The following is a 16,611-nucleotide window of genomic DNA, read 5'->3' as shown; positions in this document are numbered from 1 at the left end:
ATTTCAAAGCATACTAAATTTCTGATTTATCATGGGATGTCCCCATCGATTTTATTTCATTTCTGGCATTGTCAATAAGAACTAAGCAGATTCAAGTATGCTTGTTTAAAATGTTCTTCAAACCTCTAGTTAATGGGATATATACATTGAAATCACTGGCGTAAAGAGAATGAACAGAGAAATCAGTCTGTGTGGTAAAGGACAGATAAAATCAAGGAAGTGGCTAAGAAGCATTGAAATGGAAAGCATGAGACAAAATTACAAAGGCAGTCCCTGCCCTTTTTAATGAAAATGTTAAAGCTCCCCTATTAAAAGTTGAAGCCAATAAAGACTGAGTGGAAAAGCCTTTATGAGAATGTACCTAAAAGCAGATTACCACAGAAGGTTAAAAAAAATAAAAGATGGTTAAGGATACATGAAATAAAGGACAAAAAAAAAACCAAGGGGTAGAGAGAAGACATCGATAATCCTATTAATACCGAACAAAGTCAAATTCACAATTTAAAAAAAAACTACTAGGACACAGAGGGTCGTTTTATTTATTTTGGCTAAAAGCTAAAGATTGCAGTGAAGATGTAATCTTGTATCTTTAAATAAGATGTGATTGAAGTGTATAAAGCAAAAGCTGTTTGAAATCAAGGAAGGATTAGCAGAAGCATAATAGACCAGAACCAGACTATATCAATTTTGTACCTTTAGGAATATGCATTAGTTGCAAATATTTATGAGCTGTTCCCATGAAAATGGTCTTAAAATGAGCCATGGGTAAAACCTTGAAGAATTCCAAAAAAGTAGAATATGTATAGGCTACATTTTTTGTAGTGAATCTAGAAATTAATACTAAGATATTATACTAATAACTTTTATTTGCTTGGAATTTATAAACATATGTTTTCAAAAGTAACTTTTATGTTAAAGAAAATGTGTCGTTACAAACAGATTATCAAATAGCAATTAAGCCAGGCTGCAAAGCTGAACTGAGAGGCAAATTCATTCATTCAACAAATATTTGAGCACCTACTCTAGGCAGTTGAAATATGTTGGTGGACAAAACAGACTCAAAAACCCATGTTAAATCTTAATCAGAAGTTAGAAAAATGTATAAAACAAGTCTTAAAATAGGAGGAAGTAAAATAAATATAAGTAATGATTATAAGGCAAAAAAGGCAAATATTAAATTCTTTTCTTTTGCAAGTCTGATCTTGACAAAAGAAAACAAATGCTAGTTTACTAAAAGTAGGAATGAGAAAGTGCCATAAAAATAGAATGAACTAAATCTTTTTGAATAACAAGGCATAGTTATATACTATGTTTATAAATTTCTAGTCTTTTTAAAAAATTGTTTTGGCCATGCCACATGATATGTGGGATCTTAGTCTCCTGACCAGGTATCAAACCCACACCTTCCTGCAGGGAAAGCATTGGAAGCCACTGGACCACCAGGGAAGTCCCCTAAATTTCAAGTCTTAATGACTCATATCAAGGAAAGAAATTTGGAAAGTTGCCATACTATTACATACAAAAAAGAATTCTAGACCTCATGGATTTATAGGTAAAATTCTCTGAAATGGTTGGAAAACAATTTCTTATAAGAAATAGTTTCAGGGCATAAGGGGAGAGGGGTGGGATTGATTTTTTTTTTTCCCATTCATTTTACAGATTTAGCATAATTCTAGTATAAAACATGGCTTGGTATTTTTTTGAAACAGCAATCCCCTAATGCTTAAGCAAGATTTATCCCAGAGAAGAAAGTATGGTTTGTTATTTCAGTTAATACTACAATGACAATTGACGAAATTTAATATCTGTTTGTGTTTAAAAATAGCTGTCAGGCAGCTGACTTAAAGGGAAGATAAAACTGATGTAAAGTAGAAGAAAAGTTTATAGATGATAAGTGATAATAGACTTGCATATGTGAATATATATGAGTGTGTCTGGTGTGTTGTTTGAAAAGCAAGGTGGCCAGTGGGGCTGGGGTGCCCAGTGAAGACTCTTTAGAGTTGTAGTCAGAGAGATGGAGGGAGAGTGGATATGTGCTGTGTGTGTGTCTGAGTGGGTGCTGGTTAGCGTACCCTGTTCCTACCACCACACTCACTAGCCTTTCCCAAAGTCGTACATTCCCAAGATGGAATAAAAAGTGTTTTAACTTTTGAATTTGCATTTCTATGATAATCTAAAAATAAATTAACACGTACATATTGGGGATCATCTGAATTACATCATATAACCAGTCAGTCCGAACCCTTTTTTCCATCTGTGATTATGACGACATTGTATCAATACAAGATGATGAAGTAACTTTCCATGAACTGTTCCTTGAACTTCAGTACAAGAACATAGTGTTGGGGTCCAGAAGTTCATAAATTCAGGCACTTGTCTGCATATACTATGCTATTTTTCAATTCATCTTTATGAATAAATGGATAACAGTAACCGAGAAAAGTTTAGAAGAAAGAGAAAAAAAAGAAAACTTATTCTGCTAATTTTTAAAGCATATTTACAAGCCGCTGGAGTTCAGGCGCATGCTACCAAAGGAAACTAGGCCAACTGAAGAATTGCAGGCCCTGTGATGCTGTCATACCATGTCCGATTGCTGGAATATGTTACTTCAGTGACAGGGCTGGCAAAGGTTCAATGTAATGAGTACCCAGTGGTGGGGGGAGTATGAGTGAGTATAACCTTTCTAAAATTCAGTTTAGTATTGTGTGCATACTGTGAACACAGTATCTTTGGGAGGAGTTCATTCTAAGGAAATAATTAGAAGCACAAAAAAGTTTATAAGCAGGGATTTCACCATGGTGTTATCTAAAAAAAGAAAAGGGGAAAGTGTTCTAAGGGTCAAAATCGATTTAATTTTATACATAATGCAGTAATATTAACCACCAATCATTAAAAGAAATATACACAGAAATATATATGTAGACACAAAAGGACAAACAGGATGCGAACATAAAACTTCAGAAATATGATGTTATTTACTAATGAATAATGAATTCAGACTTTGTAAGTATAAAACCAGCTACCAGATAATTACCATCTGATTTTTTTTTCCAGTTATATCAGGTTAAATGAGAAACAGTTTTTCAAGAAGATGATAGAGCCATTTCAGTTAAACTTCATTCATTCTATAGACAGTTATTGACGAGTAAATATGAAAGCATTAGTTAAGCACATTGCTCTAATATTGAAGATATATAGGGGTCCTTGACCTCTTGCTTCTCCCAAACTGTTTGGCAGATAGCTGTAAGAAAAGCTCATTTATAAATATAATTGGCCCAGAATATTCCAGATTATATGTGTTTTGTTTAAAAATTACATTAGTTAATTGTGTGTTGTTATTTTTAATTTGTATTCCTAAGGAAAGACTGCCTAACGGCATTTTTTACATATTCTCCTCCATCTTCCCTATTATCATTTTGGCTTTAGAGTCACAGGAAGAGCATTGTTTTTTTTTTTTTTTTTTAACTCTTCTACGGAGAACAGGAAAGGGAGAGAGGTTGTCAGTGAGCTGAGTGAAAACAGACTCATTGACAACCTGGTGGGTCCTTCGGGTAGGGGTATATGACTAAAGGCGTCTGTCTGTCGGCATCCCATAAGTCTTTTTGAAAATTGAGAAGATACATTCATGCGAAGTGTTGAAAGATATATCTCAACTCAGAGGACCACTCTGGGCACAGAAGCACTCTAATGTTTCCCTGTTTACATAGGTGCTCCTCAGCAGGTGGTGACACAGATCATCAGAGGGCAGCCTGTCTCCACTGCGATCTCTGCCCCTAGTACCGTTTCCTCCACACCTGCACAGAAAGGGTTATCTTCAGGAACATCCACTGCGAGTCTGCAGCCTTCAGCCTCACAGCCCCCTCGTCCCCAGCAAGGACAGGTGAAGCTTACCATGGCTCAGCTCACTCAGTTAACACAGGGCCACGTAAGTAATGTGACTTCCCTTTTCACGTTAGAAGTGATCTTGTTTACATCTGCTGTGAGTTTTAAAACATGGACTTATTTTCAGAGGTTTAAAAATATACTTGTTTTAAGAAATGGCTGCTTCCTAAAGTCAAAGAAAAGTACTTCTTAAAGGCAGGATGTGATCCCCTCAACTGTCCAGAATGCTGAGATTGTGTGCTGTAATAGCAGGGTGGATAACACACTGAACCACCAAAATTTTACTAGTTAACTAATTTGCTTGGGAAAAATGAAATTTGAGTACATCAAGCCGTTTCCTTGCAACACCCAGCGTTACTATCAGTTCTATCAGTTCTTCCAGTAGTAATCCATAGAGTGAATGTGGTTGCCATCAAAATCCCAAGAGAGGTGTTTTAAAGTTTGACAAGCTGGTTTTTAAAAAATTTATGTGGAAGTTCAAAGGATCCAGAATAACTGTTAATACTTTTGAAGAAAAGGAGGATTTGCCCTATGTAGTTACCTGATACAAAGACTTTAAATTGTAGTCCTTCACTAATTAATACAGTAAGGTTCAGACACAAGGATAGGTAGAGCAGTCGGTACAGAACAGTAGAAGAGGACCCATATGTATATGTGGACACTTGACATATGACCTGGATGGCAGTGTGGATCAAGGACAGACTTTTCAATAAAAGGTCCTGGCTTGGACCACAACCTCACTCATAAACTCGGCTCCAGAAAGATTAAAGTCCTGGCTGTAAAAGATAAGACTATAGTACTTGTCAGAAGGTAGGAAAGGCTTTCTTAAAGACAGAAAATATTCACCATAAAGGAAAAGATTTATAAATTCAGCATTAGAAGTAAGAACTTTAGTCCATCAAACATGAAAGAGTGAAAAGAGTGAGGGGAAGGTACACATGTAGCCAGCCAAGGATTGTTCTCCAGAAATGAAGAGTTACTACTACAGATTAAGATGGGGAAAAATCCAGATAACTTGGTAGAAAATAAGAATAGACACACTTGATGAGAATAGAGGAACTCTTAAATGTCCACAAATCCAAAAAACTGCTGAACTTTGTTAGTAATGAGGGAAATGTGTATTAAAACCATATATTAAGAGATTGGTATAAAGGAAAATGTCAGACAAAATCAAGAAAAGCAAAAACGTGGAGTAGAATGAACTCTCATACACAACTGATAATAATGTAAATTGGTTTGGCCACCTTGGAAAACTCCTCAATACTTCCTAGCAAAGTTGAAGACACAGCATGCCCCAGGTCACAGCAGTTACCCTCCTAGGTATGTTCTCTTGAAAAGTTCTTGTTCGTCTGAGCCCCAGAATAACGGACAGGAATATACACAGCCGCCATCGATTAGATCAGTAAAGCGGTAATGCCTTCCTACAGCAACTGAAATGAACAAACTACCGCAATGTAGAACTACATTGTTGAGCTAAATAAAGAAGCAGGTAACAAACATACATTATGATCTACTTGCCTAGGATTCAGAAACAGGCAAAACTAGCTACATTATGCAGAATTAGGGGGCTGCTGCATTGCCTTCCTGGAGGGGACACCAAAGGGCACCCTTCATATTCTTTGTAAATAATGGTGCTCCTGAAGTCATGAGCCTATGGCCTCGTAGAGATCTGTATACACCTCAGTGGTCACAGCGCGATGAAATGCAGGTACTGTATCCGTGAAATTAGCGCTTCCCTCTAGGGCAAAGGAAGGAGATGAAGATCAGAGCAGGTCACATGCAGAGCTTCTTGGATGCTGGCGATGATGACCTGAATGCTGGGTTTATAGATCTTCACTTCATAATTATTCTTTATACTTTGTGTTTTATGCAGTTTTGACTGTGCACACAGAAAGTATTTTAGAAAAGCAAGAGTGAATAAGGGGCTCATGAGTAAAAGTGCATGGAGCTTAGTAAGTGAACTTTGCAGTGTCAGTTTCGACTGTTGGAGATTTGGGGTGGATTGGTTTTACATTTGCTTCCTCATTCTCCCTCATGCTCCTGGTGGCTGAGGATGAATAAGTCCTGGACAGAAGCGGTAGTACATATGGAGTTTTTAGTTCCTGGTCCCCATTTTGGTGACAACGCAGACATTAGTGACCTTCCTCACGTGGTATTTGCATTCCATGTGTAGAACCCTAAGCTTTCTATGCTTCAGCATACACACACACCATAGATCGTTTGGTACCTAGTGAAAAAGCTGAAACTAGGAGACCTGGGCTTCTCACTGTGTCTCACCTTGGACTTGCTCTCTAATTGTCGGCAAGGAACTTTGAACTTTCTAACTTGAGTTTCCTAATTGGTAGGAAGAGTGTAGTAATATTTCTTTCCTTACCACAAAGTCACAAGTCTATTGTGAGAATCAAATGAGGCATGTCTAAAGTATGTAAAAGTTATAAAATAATACGAATATAAATAAGGTGATTTAAACTCAGAATTTTGTGGAGACCTTAGTTAGTCACTTCAATGCTCTTATTTTATAGACTGGGAGACTTAGATCCAGGTAAGTGGTGTTACTCATAGACAGATTCCTGGCTGTCCATGTGCAGAACTCAGACTGAAACTCTGGATTGTTAATTCATGTTTTTTCCACTAATCACCATCAGTCTTTTAAAATAAATGCCGTTCTTTTAGCTTATCTGTATTTCTCTTGGTACTATTCCATAGACATTGAAATACAGAGTTTCATTATTTTAAAGGATCTTTTCAATATAAAAACAAGTATACTTAGAGATTGATGTTTTTTGAATACTCTTTACATGTTAGGTGTTTTTTTTCTGTAGGGTGGCAATCAAGGTTTGACAGTGGTGATTCAAGGACAAGGTCAGACTACTGGGCAGTTGCAGTTGATACCTCAAGGGGTGACGATACTTCCGGGTCCAGGACAGCAGCTGATGCAAGCTGCAATGCCAAATGGTACCGTTCAGCGATTCCTCTTCACCCCGCTGGCAACCACAGCTACCACCACCAGCGCCACCACCACCACCGTCTCTACTACAGCAGCAGGTAGAACTTGGGGGCTGTCGGAAGTGCTGCTCGTTGGTGTCACAAGTTGCTGGGTGACCAAGGAGGCAAGAGGACTGGGGCTTTCCTTGGGCGGATGTGCCCCAAGCTGAGGAGCGGCCACAGCTGACTGGTCAGCCTCACAAGGGCTCGACCAGATCTCTTGCTCGGACAGACTCCCTGTTGCCACCCCTCTCCCCCTTTAGGAAATGAGGAAAGCAGGGGGTAGCGCACAGTAGTAAAACGCCATGGCGACCGTGCCCCCTCCTGCTCTCTCCCAAACTTGTAGTTGCTGAGTGAATCACGGATGTGCTCACCAGGCAGATGGTCTGTCCAGCTCATAAGCTAGGACTGAGAGCTCCCAAACTGGAGCAGTCTGGGAGCCTCCCCCTGCAAGCTGCTGTTGTTCACTGACCCCATGCCGTAGGAGAGGGATACGGGTAGCTTAGCCTGGGCCACAAGTCCGGACTGATGTCCAGAGAATGCGCTTTGCTTCGGAAGCCAGCCTTCCGGAGACCTCGCAAAACGTGTGGCAGGCAGCCATGAACATGGCGAGGTTCCCTGAGAGGCGAGTTCTGACCGAAGTATTTCTAGATGGAGCATTTCTAAGCTTCAGTCCTCTGTCCTGAAATGTAGAATTCTCTCCTTTAGAAAATCCCCTTCAAATTCTTCTTAAACCACAGTCTTACGTTCTAGAGTCATAAGTATTTGCTCTTGCCTTTTCACAGGTACAAGTGAACAAAGACAGAGTAAATTATCGTCCCCGACACAGGTGCAGCCAGCCAAAAGCCTGCCTCCAGCTCCGCCGTCGAGCGTGAGTCCTCCAGAAGCCCAGCCTCAGCCTGCGCAGCCCGCTCAGCCCGCTCAGCCTTCAGCTCAGCCTTCAGCTCAGCCCCAGCCCCAAACCCAGCCCCCGTCCCCAGCTCAGCCTGAAACTCAGACTCAGCCTGAAGTTCAGACCCAAACAGCTGTGGCCTCCCATGTCCCTCCTGAAGCACAGCCCACCCAAGCACAGTCCTCCAAAGCCCAGGTTGCAGGACAGTGTCCGCCTCAGAGCAATGGCCAAGGACAGCCTCCTGCTCGCGTCCAGAGCCCGCCACAGACTCGAGCACGCCCATCGACGCCATCCCAAGTGTCTCCCGGACAGCAGGCCCAGGGTCAGACTGCAGCCTCCCAACCGATTCCAATCCAGCCACACACATCTCTTCCGACACCTTCCCAGGGCCAGCCACAGTCACAACCCCAGGTACAGTCTTCAACTCAAACTCTTTCACCAGGACAAACGTTAAGTCAAGTTACTGTTGCATCCCCGCCCCGTCCTCCGCTCCAAGTACCGCAGCCTCAGCCCCAAGTCCTGGCTGTGCCGCAGCTGCCACCACAAGTCCAGGTTCTCTCCCAGATCCAGTCGCAGGTTGTGGCTCAGATACAGGCTCAGCAAGGTGGTGTGCCCCAGCAGATCAGACTCCAGTTGCCCGTTCAGATTCAGCAGAGCAGCCCTGTGCAGACTCACCACATCCAGAGTGTGGTCACAGTACAGGCAGCCAGTGTGCAAGAGCAGTTGCAGAGGGTTCAGCAACTCAGGGAGCAGCAGCAAAAGAAGAAGCAGCAGCAGATAGAGATGGAGCGGGAACACACCCTCCAGGCTTCTAATCAAAGTGAGATCATTCAGAAACAGGTAAAGTCGTTGAGTGAAAGCAGCATGTTCAGTAGCTTGAATGATTGTGCTGTGCATTAGACGTAGTGTTTGGTTGTGTTAGCTTTCCGTAAACGAGACACAGACATCATTGTCGCTTCAAGTTAGAAGCAGCACTGCGTTGACCAATACGTATCACATGACTTATGGTCTGGGACTCTGGTGTGTATAAACAGCCAGTACTTACCGGTGAAAACTACCCGTATTTTGGGAGAACTAAGAGGGAAAGAATGGACATAGGAAGTTTAAGTATCTTTGAAACTTGAAGGTTTGACTAAGTTTTGAAGCCACTTGAGGCATCGTGGCAATTTGTTTGAAGGTATTCGCAGTTGTCCTTCCTTAGTTGGTGTGTAGACTAAGCAAATTTTACAGGTAGATTAAACTCATTTGTATTTCCAGTCATAGCTTTGTTTTAAAAAAAAGAAGTGTTAAGTACCATTACTCCATAGCAGAAATAAAAAGCAAGCTTGTGCAGTAGCCTCATCGTGAAGTAAGGCAATTTAGATGAATTAGAGTTATTCTACTTGAAATGAATTTTCATGTATAATAAATAATATCCTACATTACTGGAGAAAGCTTTCTTTGCATTTACAGCTTGCAGTACTCTGCACTTGTCAGGAGTCTGTGTGGATTTCAAGTGTTCCCAAGTCATGAGAACCCAGTTCCTGGGTCTCCCATTTACAGTCCGTGAAGCTCACTCACCTTCCCTGGGCTTTATCCTCCTTAAAACTCTCTTTTCAGCCATGCAAGGCTATTGTAATGATTAAACTAGGTCATGTATATAGAAGCACTTTTTATTTTTTATTAAAATATATTAGACATGTAGCATTGTATAAATTTAAGGCGTATGACTCATTTGACACAGATTGTATCTTATGATTGCCATCATGGCAGTAATTAACTCCTCTGTCATGTCACATAATTTCATTTCTTTTTGGTGATTGGAATAATTTAAGATCTAGTCTCTTTGCAACTTTGATGATTGTAATACTGTTGTTAGAAGCACTCATTAAGCAGCAGAGGGATTTTGAAGATGTATGGGAATATCCTTATAAAATTAATGTCATCTGCAGTATTTTAAAGTGCATTCATTATTTTCCATCTTTCAGTACTGTATGGGCCATGAACTGAGAATTGTTATAATGTCTCTCTCTACGCTAATTTCTGTATAAGTTGGGGATGGGCTGGAATGGAATGATCTTTAATGCCTGGGAAGGAGAACATAACATTTAAAACATGATCATAGGAGGATGATAGCTGGGTTAAAATTACAACTGTATTCATTCTTTACTCTCAGACAAGTTAGTAAATTCTTTATCTCTCAGCATCTCACTTACGAAAATGTCCCTACCGTTCAGCATTGTTACAGTGAATGAACGAGGTAATGTCCCGTGCTTCGCTCAGTGCGGTGCCCAGTACATGGTAAGCACCTGGGGCACACTGTGGCGCTAATTTTGTTTGTACCATGATATAAAATTCTTAGTTTCTTTGGGAAACACATACACACGCTCAGATTTCTACTGTTGTTACCCCTGTGCTAACTTGTAGTCATTATAAAATACGCATTTTTGGATTTTATTCTGTCCTGAAGGTGGTGATGAAGCATAATGCTGTAATAGAACATTTAAAACAGAAAAAGACCATGACTCCAGCAGAAAGAGAAGAGAATCAAAGGTAGGGAGAAATGTTTATAACCCATTACACAGGCTCTCACTGTGCATCAGTCTCTTCTCTTAAAGTGTGCGCATGAACGAACACACACACACGCACACGCGTGGGAGTTCTGAGTTTGTGTTTTATCCTGATTGGAGTTTATTAAATCAGAACACTCAGTACTAATAGATGCTTGTGACTGGTTTTGAAGCACTCTTTGAAGCTCTCCATTCCCAGAAAGTTAGTATCAACTATAGAGACATAGAAAAATTATGTCTTCAGCCCAGAATAAAATGCCCAGCATTACATAGGTTGTGTATTTCTCTCTAGAATGATTGTCTGTAACCAGGTGATGAAGTATATTTTGGATAAGATAGATAAAGAAGAAAAACAGGCAGCAAAAAAACGGAAGCGAGAAGAGAGTGTGGAACAGAAACGTAGCAAACAGAATGCCAGCAAGCTCTCTGCACTGCTCTTCAAGCACAAAGAGCAGCTCAAAGCTGAAATACTGAAAAAGAGAGCGCTGCTAGACAAAGATCTACAAATCGAAGTGCAGGTAAGAGAGTGTTTTCTATCCTCCTGTGTCCAGTGTTCAGCATCGGATTTTACTCTTTTTTTTTTTCCCCCCTTTGAAATTGTGATTAAACTTAAAATCTGAGTTTGTTTTCTAGAATTTACATTTGTGTTCCTAGAATAAGTAGTGAGCAGTGGAATATATGTCTTTTAAAATAAGATAGATGTTTATGTGTACATGTATATTGTAATCTCTAAACTGGCCCCTTGGAGAGGTCTAGGCTTTTGATTAAAACATTTGAGGATCCTCTTGACTGTAGTTCTTCTTGTCTGCAGCATAGTCTTGCCAAAAGTTGCCAAGTTTCATGAGAAGAGTAAACAGAGAAACCGGGAAATAATGTTAAAGGAAAAATTAAGTGTGTTCATTAAATAAGGCCAGATTTCTTCCTTGACTTGTAACTGATCCTGCAGGCGTGGCTAGTCCTCTGTATACTTGGAGAATTTGTTGAGAAATGAAAGATTACTCATACATATTTAAACAGTTTTTTAAAAGAGAAGTAGGCTATCTAAAGCATCTCTTAAAATGTCTTGTACATTTTGAAAATGAGAAATATTAAGTTAGAAATATTAAATATTAAATTAGTAGGTCATCTTACTAACGAGCATTGCACGTAACTCTTGAGACGTTAGAAATCTTTGCACTGAAGTCAGAAACTGGCGGTAATTCCCAGAATCACCATTATTACTCAGCATCTCTGGAAATTCTAGCTAACATGTTAAGCAAAAAAAAAAACAACAGAAGATAAAATTTGTTCTTGTGTATGGTATGATTATATTGAAACCCCAAAGAAAAATTATTAAAATTTAAGAGCGAGTTCAGTAAGGTAGTCACTACTAGATGAATATCGAGGTGTCACCATTGTCAAAGGAAACAAAAATAAAAGAGCCAATAGTCTGTTGTGATCCCCCCTCAAAGATTACCATTTTAAAATAATTTATATTCATATATATTATCTGTAATATAGGTATTTACATAAAACACATTTTAATCAGAATCACACTGTAAGCATATGCTGAACATTTTTCTGCGTTTCTATACTATGCTGCCACTTAAAAATGCTGTTACTACTGCAGATACTCTAGTGTACAGTAATGGTGTTGTTTCTGACAGTGTATTGCTAATCTAATGACAGAGAAAAATTGCACTTAAAATATTCAGCATTATTTTAACTAATAGAATTTATTGCTAGGATGATTTCCTTTGAAGAACAACTTTCAAATTTATGTATACTAGTATATTTTAAAAATTATTTTTAGTTATAAAGCTGTTATTCTTATTGTCAAGATGTGCAGTTGGTCCTTTATATCTACCTGTTCTCATATCATTTATAATTGCCTTCTTTGAAACAAATAGACTTCATTTTTAAGAACAGTTTTAAATTTACATAAAAATTATGCAGAAAGCAGAGACTTCTCATATGTTAATGCTGTCATAGGAATGTTCTTGAAGGGGTGGTCAAAGTCTATACCCTTTATACTGTCTTGACAATCTTAATTTTCCTTAAATTAAATGTATGTTTATAAACTTTATGTTATAAACATATCATATTATTTAGGAAAATGAAACTCTTTTTAAATCATCATTTCTAAGAAGTTGTAGTGCTTAATACCGCAGGTGTGTCTATAAAATATTTCACATGGGAAAAAGTGAAGATTGTAATTTATGCAAAATTTCTTTTGAGAAGATAGCTCTCCTTCGAGTCTTAAATTCTAGACGTAGAAGCACAGTAAATAAGGTGCATCTGTCTCATACTCCGCTGGTCAGGCCATGTCTGGAGGGTCACATCCCGTTCGTGTCCAGTATGTCCAATCTCACTCTAAGGGGACGGAAGGAGACCAGCCGAAAGGAAGCAGCCAGCGCGTGTGGACACTTGAAACCATGTCCTGAGCGGCGACCGCGGTGACCAGGCAGGGCCCTGGTGTGTCAGAAGGACCGTTCTTTTATACACATGCTCGTCTCTCTGTCAAACCTCCTTTGACGATAACTCGCAGCTGTCTAATTGTGTAATTATCATTTTCTGTTTCTAGCTGTCTATTGGGTTTAAGGTAAAGTAAGAACCCTCCTGGCTGGAGTTAGCAAGACTCCCTCGCCTTAGACTGAAGTAGGGAACTCCTCGGACAAGGGAGGGAAAGTAAGGTCCTCTGGCCAGGACGTTATGTAAATCGGTTGATGGTCTGGTATTTTCTTTAATTGACGACAGGAAGAGCTCAAGAGGGACCTGAAAATTAAGAAGGAAAAAGACTTGGTGCAGGCCACAGCAGTAGCTGCCACCTGCCCCGCAGCACCGCCCGCACCTCCAGCCCCTCCACCTTCGCCTCCGCCTCCGCCTCCCCCGCAGCACCCAGGCCCCCTGGCCACGGCCACAACCACGCTGCCTGTGGCTTCCCAGAAAAGGAAGCGGGAAGAGGAGAGAGACTCCAACTCCAAGTCCAAGAAGAAGAAAATGATCTCTACTACCTCAAAGGAAACTAAGAAGGACACAAAGCTTTACTGTATCTGTAAAACGCCTTACGATGAATCTAAGTGAGTAGATCTTTCTGAGCTCTAGTTTATTCTCTTAAAAGTGTAGCTAAGTTTCCAGTTTTGAAGAAAATGAGGATATCAGTAGCAGTGTAAATGAAAATAGTTAAACATAAGATATTTCATTTGTGGTCTTGCATCTGATATTCTTAACCTTGACACTAGAATAAAAATTCGTGTTTTTTTTTACCCCACGTGTTCATGATTCATGTTTGTCCTTCATCATATTCTTTTCTATCAAAAATAAGCTTTCTGTTGCTCCTTTGCTGTCTCCTTTTCTCTCTGGATCAATTCCAGATCAATCAGTAATGCTCTCTGAAGAAAGAGGGGTGTTACTATCACCGCCCAAAGTTGACATCATCCTTTCTGGAATCTTAACAACCCCATGATTACATCCAACCCTAGAGACAACCTAGATTCAAATGGTGGAAAGGACTTTGAGTTGGAGTGGTTTGGGATTTTTATCATTTAATTGCAAGTAATTCTATCTTCTTGCAATAGAATAGTGTAACCTAATATTTTTGTCCAAGTTCCCACTCTCTTACTGGGGACAGAAGTCAGAAGAATACAAAAAGGAGTTCTTTCACTCATTCCTCAAGTATGACACTCAAAAATTTGATAAGCACGGCAACTGGAAGCTGTTTTTGATAGTTGTGACTTGTTATATATTTGGTTATATATACAAGATTTTAGAGACATTAATCCATAAATGCGGTTACACTCTTTTTTTTTCTGTATCATTTTTATCACTCAACTAGGTATTTAGCTTCCATTTTCAACATTCAGATGCAGGCCAACTTTTTAAAACCAAAATTAATAGCAGTATTAATTTTACAATATCCAAAAGTTTGATTATGCTAAGAAGTGTGATCATTTAGAATTAGGAATTTCTAATGTCTACTGTAAGTAGATGCCTAATCCATTTATAAAATAAAATTGTCCCTTTAATGATGTTTAAGTTGTAACAGTGGAACTACCTTAGTGATGCAGTTTAAATTATAATCTGTTTGGAAGTGCTAAATCAAAGCTTTTTGTTGGTAGATTTAGCTGTGTGTTGAATTAAACGCAGATCAGTATAGGCATCTTCACTTTTCATTGTCTTAGCTTATGAAAAATTAGATGTGATATAAAAAGTAGAACCCTATTAACTGATTTTCCCCATGGTTCAATAACACGTGTGCCTCCCTTTAGGCAAATTATACTAAATGATTTATAGAACAAAACAACATGATTTACTTTCTTTACAAAAAGCTCTGCTTATGGATTTTCCTTAAATAACAAGACACTTTGGCCTATTTAAAATATTCAGATCATGGAAATTCGTTTCACACACAACTTTTAAATTGCATAAAATGTGGCACACGTACATACGTTCATTGTATTGAGATTGTTATTTTGTGGATATTTCATACTTTTTACTTTTTTTCATTATTAACATTTCAGTATACCAGGTTCATCCATTCCCTGTTCTAGTTGGGGAGAGTTTTTAAAGGAGTGTTCTGTGATCTCTTATACCAAACTAGGCTGGTTTGGGAATCTAGTGAGGAAGACTAAAACCTGAAATTCAAGTCCTGAGCTTACTTCCAGAACACACAGCACACCGCCTGCCTGGGTGAAGGCAGCATGCAGAAACGCCCCAGGGCCTCCACCCGGGGCAGTGCAGTGTGAGCGTTGTAACTCACAAGAAAAGTCTATTACTCCTTGATGTTCAAAAGCAGGTTAGTTGGAAGCTTGAGGACTATTGCGATTCCTCTAGGTGAATCTGCCAAGAAATACATTGGGTAGAACCAGGGGTATCAGCAAGGCCAGTCTCATTCCCTGCAGTTCACGCTCATCCTTGCCGTGACTCTGACCAGGCATTCCTCCAGAGCACCCGTCAGCACGGAAGACACACTATGTGTTTGTCATAGAGATAGTCTTCACTGTGCTATTTGGGATCTTACACGACAGGCCTCGAGGTTGACTAACTGTGGTTACCCACAGTGACACACTCATATAGCCCCGTTTTCAGATTAACAATCCTTATATCACTCTCCACACAGTGTAACCCTGGTTTTGAACTGAAGTACTTTCTCACCAGCTAATAACCTGGCCGCTCTCCACATTGTCACACACATTCTACTGACTGAAAAACTGGCCCATGTCGTAATCTTATTACAATTGAATTCCAATATTTATTTCGAAAACTTGGTAGACTTCCTACATGTGCCTTTTTTAATTTTCTTCTTCATATTGCATTTTGACCATTTTATCTTCTGCCCCTGGCTGAACTCCTGCATGTTCCTTGTAGTGTAACTTCTACTCGGTGTTTGCGCTTTGCTTTGTTTTCAAATTTAAATCGTGAGATACATTTTCAAACCTATCTAAGAAATAGCCCTGACTTCGAAATGGCTTCTGTGGCATAGGTTTGACAGATGTAAGTCTTTGATTCTTTGGCTTTGGTTTTTGTGCCTGTAACAGTTTTACACACATTCATTAAGAGGGAGACATTACCATCGGTGTGTTGTTTATTTTTTCAAATCCCAGTGTGTTTTTTTTAAAGACCCGCATTTCACTCAACAGTGTATTTGTTGAAATGGATGTGAGTGACTGTTATGTTTCCACACTTGATACAGCGTCAAATGCTGCAGCTTGTCAGGGTTAGAAGGGCTGGATTCAGGATGTTTAGCTGACTCATTGCAGAAAGTTACCCTGTAAGAACGTGAATCAGGACAGGGAAGACAGATTTACGTACCATGCAGCTCAAAATGACAACTACATTGTCATTTTCATTGTGAATGCTTTTAGGTTCTATATTGGCTGTGATCTTTGTACTAACTGGTATCATGGAGAATGTGTTGGCATCACAGAAAAGGAGGCTAAGAAAATGGATGTGTACATCTGTAATGATTGTAAACGGGCACAAGAGGGCAACAGTGAGGAATTGTACTGTATCTGCAGAACACCTTATGATGAGTCACAGTGAGTTCTGATAAGAGCATCATATTTAATAATTTAGGAAGCCAAATTGCTCTGACTGGTTACTTATTTTATTTTAAAATAAAAAGCAAGATACTTTTCTGCATATATGATACACTTACATTACAAATTCCTTTCCAATTTTTTTTTTTCTCTTCTTCCCTCTTTACCTCCCCTTCAAACTTTATGCTGCTTCATAGTGAATGTTTGAGATGCATTGGGGAAAATATGGTTTAATGGTAGACTTGATTCTTCAATATGTAACGCAGAAATTAATGAGATTAAAATA

General features: G+C 39.3%; 1 protein-coding gene across 21 annotated transcripts in view; it reads left to right on the top strand.

The window, feature by feature from the left end:
* The window catches only part of BPTF (bromodomain PHD finger transcription factor), a 136,681-nt gene that overhangs the window by 103,973 nt on the left and 16,097 nt on the right, over positions 1 to 16,611 (top strand). For 11 of the 21 annotated variants that reach the window (XM_042256199.2, XM_042256198.2, XM_042256196.2 and 8 more), the window contains 7 exons: positions 3,708 to 3,925; positions 6,705 to 6,927; positions 7,653 to 8,599; positions 10,209 to 10,291; positions 10,601 to 10,826; positions 13,045 to 13,367; positions 16,152 to 16,325. In XM_042256199.2, coding sequence (XP_042112133.1) covers positions 3,708 to 3,925; positions 6,705 to 6,927; positions 7,653 to 8,599; positions 10,209 to 10,291; positions 10,601 to 10,826; positions 13,045 to 13,367; positions 16,152 to 16,325 — 2,194 coding nt within the window. Of the gene's footprint in view, positions 1 to 3,707; positions 3,926 to 6,704; positions 6,928 to 7,652; positions 10,827 to 13,044; positions 13,368 to 16,151; positions 16,326 to 16,611 lie in introns of those variants that run through there. The other 10 variants (XM_060395782.1, XM_060395781.1, XM_042256201.2 and 7 more) reach the window with 6 other exon arrangements.

The sequence above is a fragment of the Ovis aries genome, chromosome 11 (genome assembly GCF_016772045.2).
Source record: "Ovis aries strain OAR_USU_Benz2616 breed Rambouillet chromosome 11, ARS-UI_Ramb_v3.0, whole genome shotgun sequence".
In the NCBI taxonomy this organism is placed as follows: domain Eukaryota; kingdom Metazoa; phylum Chordata; class Mammalia; order Artiodactyla; family Bovidae; genus Ovis; species Ovis aries.
Note: the sequence above shows the minus strand (reverse complement) of the source record. Positions and strands in the feature narration are given on the sequence as shown.